General features: G+C 50.8%; 1 protein-coding gene across 3 annotated transcripts in view; it reads left to right on the forward strand.

The window, feature by feature from the left end:
- Window positions 1-8711, forward strand: part of LOC127000218 (uncharacterized) — an 11297-nt gene extending 2586 nt beyond the window's left edge. The window contains exons 1-3 of one of the 3 annotated variants that reach the window (XM_050863634.1): window positions 1441-1656; window positions 5223-5409; window positions 5555-8711. In XM_050863634.1, coding sequence (XP_050719591.1) covers window positions 5237-5409; window positions 5555-6248 — 867 coding nt within the window. In that variant the 5' untranslated portion in view covers window positions 1441-1656; window positions 5223-5236 and the 3' untranslated portion in view covers window positions 6249-8711. Of the gene's footprint in view, window positions 1-1440; window positions 1657-4681; window positions 4987-5222; window positions 5410-5554 lie in introns of those variants that run through there. The other 2 variants (XM_050863632.1, XM_050863635.1) reach the window with 2 other exon arrangements.
- Window positions 8712-9011: the final 300 nt, after the last annotated feature.

Raw genomic sequence — 9011 nt, forward strand, 5'->3', positions numbered from 1 at the left:
TAGGGAATCGTTAGAAGAAAGGTGAAGAGTCAGAGGGAAGGAAGGGAGAGCACCTCGGTTTTATGTCCTCTTTGGTATATTTGATTGTTGGTGTGTGTTTGGATAAGTAAATCCAGGACATAGGTGGCTTATAGGTATGGGTTTAGGCGGCGGTTGCAACGGCTTTACAATGCACGCGGCGTCCTCTCTCCCCTCCCATTCCCCTCTCTTTCCCTCCCTCTCTCAGTGACCCACATCCCCTGAGCCACCGCCGCCGCCGCCACCACCCTCCCAGTGCACCAACATCGATCTCTACTTGCTGAACCTCCTCCCCTTGACAATCGAATGCGAATTACTCCTCATTGGATTCAGTGCCTTGATAAGCAGCCTCGTGTTAGTGACCATGAATAATGCCTCGCTTCGATTTGCCATCACGGCCGCTGTGTGTGACTTGTTTCTTCTTGCCTTCCTCCACTGCGCGATTGGTGACAATGTTTGACTTGTTGCCCTTGCTTTGCCATTTTCCTCCTCTTCCTCCTCCTCCTAAATTTCTAAAGTAAGCGTTCCTCTCTGTGTTTATACGTCTGAAAACTCTCTCATCTTCCTCTTCTGCTAATTGGTGTACACGTGACCCAGAAAGAGAAGGAGGAGGAGGTAATGATGTAGAAGAAAAGTTTTTATGACTGCTACGCTCGGGTAAAGGTTTTGAGTAAAGCGATTGACGATATACGACTTTCCTATCTGTCTGCTGTTCTGTGTCCAAGCTGAGTGTAAGGCGACTGGCTATGAGAGCTGTTGTGTCCTGTTGATGCTTCTTTGCCTGCCTGTCTACGTGTAAGCGAGAGTCGAGGTGCAGGAATGTTGATCTCCATCTCAGCCAGGCCTAAATGGAGAGAGAAAGAGGAGCAAGGCGACAGCAGCAGCGTGGGAGGGAGGCAGGGAAGGGAGGAGAGCGAGAGGGAGGGTGGCGTGAGGGAGAGGAGAGGGAAAGACTTGCCGGAGCTAAAGGATGTTATACTTGTGCTGACATATTTGCTGGGCTCAAGAGAGGGAGACGCTCTGATCGCCTGCTTTTTCTTTGTGACAGCGTTAAAGGGATCACAATTTTGTTTTCATGGTGCAAGTCGATAAGCCTCTATAGGGGAGCTCCATTCAATAACCCAGAAATCGATACGTTAACCATGATTTGAAACCCTGAGCTGAATTAACCCTCAAAGTAATTAACGATGATAAATTGATGTTCCTCGATAAACGTTCTCTTGTCAACCAAGTGGAAAGACAGAGGGATTGGGGAAGAGAGAGGATGGGGGAAGGGGAGAATGAGGGGGGGGAGAAGTAGGAGGAGCTCTGCGGGGATTGAGGAGAGAGGGGATGAGGGTGAGGGGGGGAAAGGAGGAGGAGCTTTGTGCTGTACGATAGGTTGGGCAGCATGAGGTTTCTCTGTTGGGGGGACATCCACAGCATAGAGTCAGTGTGTGCGGGGGCCTCGTTGGCTGCTGACCTGGTGAAAAATTGGTGCATACTAGAGCTTCTCGTGCACTCGGGAAGTTGGGATTTTTATACGTGGAGAGAAAAACCAATATTACTTTTTATAGTGTGGAACTGTGTGCTCTTTAGTGGATCTGTGCAGTTGTTGGATTTACACATTGCAGCTGAGCCCGGATTTCTTCTTATACGGTAATTAACTTAGTGAAAGTATTTGAAGTTGGGTTTTTGCGAGACTACATTTTGACGCCTGTGAAGTGAAGCATGGTGATACCCCGTTATGCTTCCTGGTTATTGGTGGTACAAAACGTGTATTAGTGTGTTTGTTACGTGTTGGGTTGAGAGAGAGAGAGAGAGAGAGAGAGAGAGACTTTAAGTATGTAAAGATAGAAAGATTAAGGATGGAAGGAAACAAGATAGGAAGATGGGGAAAAGAGATGGAAAGAGAGAGAGAGAGAGAGAGAGAGAGAGAGAGAACGTCCCTTTATCACCCTGTTACCTTCCGTGTTAAGCCTTATCAGTACAATTCTTAACATAGACATTGATAAGTCAATCGGTGGACATGTACGGTGTCACCACATCGACATAACGTGTTGTGAACGTGTGCTTGAGGTGTCCCCCAGTGCTTAAACAAAGAGACCCCCACGGCTACATAATATAATCGCTAATCTTGTGTATGAAAAGTTAAGGGAGAGAGAAATATTGTGACTGTGAAGTGTCAGAGCATGGGAACAAAGAGATTCTAACTAATTTACATATCTGTTTAGAAAAGGAGATACGTATGCGTAAGGTTATTTGATCTTATGGGAAATTAAATGGAGGGAAGCAGTGCGGAAGTTTAAATTTGCGGCCTTGTGAAGAGAGTGGGAGAGGGAGTCTCAGAAGAGGGGAGAGTATCACACCGATCCAGCGTTCCGTACGACATGTTTTCCAGAGAGAGAGAGAGATAGCGAGAGAGCGAGCCTGTTGCCAGATTGTCGTACTCAGAGCATCGTATTTACCGGTTTCTGACCCTTAACCATAGCCAAGAAACACCAGTAATTAACCACTGTATCGGTAACCATATATGAAGCCAGTTAGCGGGGTGAAGGAGACAGTTGTTGGATCGGAACTCGGCAAACATACGAAAATCTGACATGGTTGGAGAGCCCGCATATTGGGAACATTTAAATCACTGAAACATTACAAACTTGTCCTTAATGTTGACATAGGGTGACCGTATGATCACAGCAAATAGTACGTGTGGGGGTTTAAGATAAGGATTCGTTTGTACACGTAATCGCAGCCGGCTATGAAGGGTGTTGCGGCAAAGTGAATGACGGAAACTACATATTTGTCCTTTCCTAGTATTGATATAGGGGCGCCGTATGATCACAGCAAATAATAGAGGGTTCAAGATAAGGATTCGTTTGTACACGTAACCACAGGCGGCTAAGAAGGGTTTTAGCGGCAGAGGGAAGGACTGAAGGAAGTGTTTTGGGGGTTACTCTGCCTACCTGCCTATAACTTGAACTCTGTCATGAGGAGAGTATAATCAAGACAATTCTCCACGCGTAATCGACTTCTCTTTTGGTCTCGTATATTCTTTTGTTGGAGCTGCGTCTAGTGGGCTTTTATTGTTGTCTTTTGTTTTATTACCCTTGAGCTACCTCCCTTGCAGTAAAAGGGAAAAAAATAAAAAATAAACAATCACGGCCCACCATGAAGGGTTTTATCGGCAAAGGGAAGGACGGAAGGAAGACTTGGGGGTTAGCCTTTTATACAGGCTGAATAATTCGATCGATGCACACGCTATCACGCGGCATATGGCTTCGTTCAGCAGCTTCCCGTAACTTGGGAGTGACGCCGTGACGCTGAGAGGAGGGAGAGAGAGAGGGAGAGGGGAAGGAGAGAGAGAGCTGTGAGTGACGCGGGAATGTGTGTCATGGTGACGTTCTCTTCGGGAAAGTTCCCACCAACACCCAATTATTAGGCTTAGGGCTCAAACAATATCGTGGCCATTGGAGGGTCAGGACTCATTATCCACCGCGATGTATTCATGTGCTGTTGAGTTCCTTTGTCCGATGTAGACGTGATGTTGCGATTCGGTTTAGAGAAAGTAAGGTTAGAATAGTTAGGGGAAGAATAAGTCTTGGAAATACTGCTTGCTCGGTTCTTGCCACATATTTTGAGGCTGAATATCTGTTTCCGAGGATTAAGCTACATTTTTAGTGCGAGTTGAAAGTAGGTTAGAGCCTACGAGGGATATGTGCTTGAGCGGCAGAATTCCTTTGTTCCTGAGGGAGAGAGTCAGGTTAAGTGTAAATTTGTTAACGGGGAGGAAGGAGGTCAGGTAGTAATGAGGCTGAGGTATGCTGGGCAGGTTCTCAACGCGAAATACGAGCGTCGTTGGTGGTGGAAGGAAGGGATAATGGAGCGCGTGCGAGCCTGACCTTTGTGATCTACCGGGTGGGCCCCAGGGTCGCGAGGAAGTGGGGAAGGGTAGAGATGGGAAGGGAAGGAGCAGCAGCCACCCAGCCTCCACCCCGTTACCCTCCCCCTTGAACTCTCCCTCTCCCAGCCCACCCACTCCACCACCTTCACCACTGACGCCGCTCCCCTACTCACCGCCCTCTCTTCCCTATTATGTTTTTGCTGCCACGCACGCTTGGCATCCCCGCATTGTTGTGTTGGGGTTGTGGATAAGCTTCTAGTCGTTGGTCGCATCGGTGTCGGATTCTACTCGCCTTCGGTTCGCCAAGTATTTACCGCATTAACACCGGATTGAACCGTTTATCCTCGCTGGCCCCGGAGAGCGAGTATCCCCGGACAGGACGCGTGTAAGGATTCCGGCGATTTAAGTGACGTCATTGTCCCAGCTGGGGGGTCGTGCGGGGGAGGAAAGGATGTCCGCGCAGGGGAAGGGGATCTTTCCCTGAAAACTCCCGTGATTCACCCTCTCCTCGGCGTTCGCAGTGCTTGCGCCCCCCTCCAGCAGCGTTCCCACAGGTCAGGTGTGCACATTAGCGATGGGTTCCCTGGGACGTGGGATGAATGGCGTAGAAGGTGTTTGTTGTACAATTTTGCGCTCACATGTGGCGTCATAGTGTTGATGACGTGATTGGCTGACGTAGCGTGACGTCACTCGAAACCGAGTCTGCCGTTGGCTGGAGAGGGAAAATTACGCCTACTTGAGGTGGCTCGCGTCCCGCAACTCTCGTTTTCTATCAGTATTCTTCGTGTTTCGCCCCGGTGAGAGTGGCTGGGCCGGGTGAACGAAACGCACTGAAACTTGGCGTGGTGCTCAGGCGTTCGGCGCTTTTCGTGGTAGAGCTGCAGAGGCGTCGCACGTTGGTGGTGTTGGGGCTGCTGGATGTGGGTTGCATGAGACCGACTGACTCAGATACCCAAGCAACAAGTGTGCGGTCGGACGCGCGGCGCTGAGCTCTTCACCAGTGCTGAGGGGAAAAACCCGTGTAGTGTCCGTGGAACCCTTGGCGTGACGCAGCCGAGCCCTCGTCATGGTGACCCTGCGTGGCCAAGGTACGGTGGTCCGGCTTCTTCCCAGGACATTGCCGTGGCCCTGGTGGCATTTCCTCGAATGTTGACTTACGGAATGTCACGAAGGGGCATGAACCACCTCACGCTTAGTGGTGCTTAATAACTTTGTGAGAACCGCACGAAACTTCACACACGTTGTTCATTAAGATTTTGTTAGTTTTAAGTTATTAAGGCAACTTTGGAAACTTTGAACTAAATTGTGTTTTTCTTCCTTCCAGGTGGTAGATCGAGCATGGCCATCGACGCCAGCGGTGTGTGGCCCGCCCCCAGCTGCCGACGCGGTGCTGTGGCCGCCTACAAGTTCCGTGTTCGCGAGGAGAGGAAGCGTGTGATCCGCCTCTCCAACGAGAAGTACCGCACCATTGATGACCACGAGAGCGGGCTGCGACGATTCGTCCTTATCAAGTGAGTACACTCTACCACTTACCTGTTGATTACTTGGACTTTGATGACTGCTGGTTACATGAGCGTACTTGAGGCGCGCTTTTGTGTGTGTGTGTGTGTGTGTGTCCCCTGGTGCTTACGGTCGTGTTCTGCTCTCCCTTCGCAGGAACACCCTGAGGCGCCTGCAGCGCGAGGCACGCGAGGAGAAGCTGGCCCGCCACCGTGCCGGCAGTACCAACGTGTCGCCCTCCTACCTGTCCGCCTCCCGCCCCCGCGCCTCCTCCCCGCCTTGCGACATGCAGGTGTCCGACGTGCTGAGCGAGTACGGCCAGCCCACCCCCGCCCCCCTCACGTCCCTGGAGGAGGACGACCCTCTGTCGTCCCCAGCCAAGAAACTGAAGCTTTTCCACGACGACGACAAGGAAAACTCCCGGGACTCTTGCGAGACGCGGCTGTGTGAGATGGACGAGAAGGAGGACAGCCGCGGCGTCCTGGACGACACGCAGGAGATTCTGAGAGACCTGTACGAGACGCTGTCCCCCGAACCCCTGTCGCCGAGCCGCCCCGGCACACCGACGCCGCCCCGCCCAGACACGCCTTACGCCACTTCATCGCCCTACTCCTGCACCCTCCCCACCACCACCACCTCCTCGCTGGCTGCCGCGCCCGGCACCAACACCACGTGTAGCACCTCCTCCCCCGCCGCTTCCACCACCACCACCTTCACCAGTGGCTCCGGCAGTTTCTACGAGTGGTCGCGGCCGCAGCAGCAGCAGTACGCCTGCGGCCACGCCTCGCTCCTCGGCAACGATCTACAGTCAGTCGTTTTTCACAGTCTAATCGCCTCCTTGGAGTCCTAACGCGCGCACAATGCTGTTGGCGAACTCCAGCAGCAAGAGCGGTGACTCGCGAGGACTGCAGTGCCATGCCAAAGAGGTGCAATCACTCTGATGGGCCGCCCGGCCGTGTGTGATTCATCAAGTGTTATCAGCTGTGATCTTAACGTTATTTCACGGAGCCCTGACTCGTGCAGTGCCTCAGAGACGTGTTGGGCGGCGGAGGGTGGGGGTGTGGGCGTCCAGACTCCCAGCCCGCTGCGTGCAGGTGCCGGCCCCTAGGGTCGCCGGACACAGCAAAGTCTAGTGCTAGTATCAGAGAGACAGGGCAAGCCGTGGACGTGGTATATATATAAGACTCATACACTCATGATTCAGAAACACGCATTCATTACGATCATTCATCCTCGCCAAACTCTGCACACATTGCCACATCTTCCTGTTCCCCGCAGTGTTTAGTTGTTGCTTCAGGGAGTGATGAAGCCGTACAGGCGGCCGCTCTAAGAGGCTCTTCCGGCCCTGTCAGCCAGCCAGTCAGCCAGCCCGGGACAGGCGAGGGAGGGAGCTACTCCAGCCCTGCCTGGGGGGCGCAGGTGAGGGCGCCTCGGCCTCCATCTGACGTTTGCGACTTAACTCATGATGTCAGCGCCGCGCCTTGGGCCCCGCCTCGCCTCAGCTTCCTGCCCCGGCGTCTCCTTGGGTTCCTTCCTTCGGCTGCCTCGGCGCCGCTCTCAACTCACAGGCATTTTGTTATCTAGTCCTTGTTTGTCCAAAGTTCTTGTTTATGTTGGTGGTGGCGGTTTACTGTTGACGTGTGTGTGTGTGTCAATGTGTGAGTGTGTGTGTCAATGTGTGAGTGTGTGCGTATAAGTGTTAGTGTGTGTGTGTGTGTGAGAGAGAGAGAGAGAGAGAGAGAGAGAGAGAACGAACCAGTGTTTCCTCCAGCCTGTCCAGTCCTTCGTGCATGTGGTCTGTGAGTTGCCTGATCAAGGTCAACAAGCAGCCGCCGCCCAAAGGTCATCTTGTGTCCCTGTTCTCGCGTCTTTCCTTCTCTATCCTGCCCCCCTCACCCCTTCCTGCCCCTCAGACACAACACAGAAACACCTCAGAGGGCGAGGTCAACGCACCTTCCCGTGCCATCAAATCATCGCATAAATTAGAATTAGTTTTTACAATTTTGTATATTGTACAAATGTATATGATGGAAGAAGAAAAAACTTTCTTTGGTTAATGATTAAGAGGTCTTTGTATTTAGTTTGTATAATAGCGAAGTGGAAGTCTTACGTTCGTACATCAGTCATGTCAGTACCAAGATGTCGCCGCTTGTATAAATATCATTTTTTTGTTCCAGGTTGAATGTGTCATTATTAGTCGATGATTCGCCAACGATTTCCAACTTTCGAAGAGATGTAAAAAAGATAAAACAAAGAATAGACATTTATTTACGCCAAACCCCAAGAGGTTGTATCAATTCCTGTTTCTTCTGGTAACGCCTACTTAGAGTTAAAGGGAAGTAAATATAAATCGATCAAGAGAGGGAGTCAGAGGGAGAGGGACGCGGCTGGACTCATGAATCCCTTGCTAACGTAAGCCTCTGGAGGGTGGAGAGACGCCCTTGGTGCCTGGCCCGCCCGCCGCCCCGCCCCCCGTCAGCTCCTTCAAGTGCCTGGGTGGCGGCGGTGGTGGTGGTGCAAGACATTTGATTCTGCTCCTATCGATTCAAGTCCGGCCTCCCCCGCCCTCTGAACCCTCTCTTCGGCGCCGCCCCCACAGCTCGGCGGCGGCGGAAGGCTGTGTGTGTGTGCGTGTGTGTCGCCGAGGGTTGCCCGCTTCCCCTCAGGCAACAACATTTACAACAAAAGATGAAAAAGTGAGATTTTATTACAATATTATAAACGCCAACCAAGAAGCCAATGTCTGAGGCTTGTTGAAGACCCTCCGCTGCCTCTTGTGGCTCGGCCTTCTCGCACGAACCTGGTCTTTATTATCATTATTATTATTATCATTATTACTATTATTATTAAAATTATTATTATTATAGGTCTTGCATTTGTTATTTTTTCATGTTTTCTCTTTTCTCACCAAGAAAATGTTTGCAAAGTTTGTTCTTGTACTACACTTTTTTTTTTTTTTACTTTACCTTCTTCTTTATTCTGTTGCCAAGACCTTTTAAAGGCTAAGGGTTAAGCACAATATTAAAGGAGGTTTCCAATACTTCATTGAACTGGCCTAATGTACAAAACGAAGCCCCTCGCCGCGGCCGCTGGTGCAGGGCGCGGCGGGCGGTGCTGGGAGTCACACTGGCTTTCTTATGACCTAGGTAGTACTCTGCTGCGTAGTGTTGATGCTGTAACCAACTGTGACTAGTAGTGGTGAGGTTGTAGAGACCGAGAGGGAGGGTTGTTCCTGCCAAAACACATGAGAAAGGTGTATTGACTTGTTACATTGTATTTTGTGAATTTTCCAAATATATTATATGAAAGAGTACGTCTGGGTTTTCCTCCTCACCTCGGAATGGGATCACACTGGACAACGAGTGGTTCAGATGCTCCGGAGAGGCTTCGAACACAACACTGAACCAAAACCAAGAGGGAAAATGAAAGGAAAGGGATATAATTGCTTTGAAATCTAAATAGAAATCTCAATATATAATTAGTTAAGGGTTTTCAATTTATACTTTTCACATCTTATTCCTTAACTTAGAGATTACAACTATTCACTCCTAGAGGGCGCAAGGGTGGGCGGGGCGGGATCATCGTCAGTCAGTGTGCCGGCCGGCGGGGAGGA

This window comes from Eriocheir sinensis, chromosome 18 (assembly GCF_024679095.1).
Source record: "Eriocheir sinensis breed Jianghai 21 chromosome 18, ASM2467909v1, whole genome shotgun sequence".
In the NCBI taxonomy this organism is placed as follows: domain Eukaryota; kingdom Metazoa; phylum Arthropoda; class Malacostraca; order Decapoda; family Varunidae; genus Eriocheir; species Eriocheir sinensis.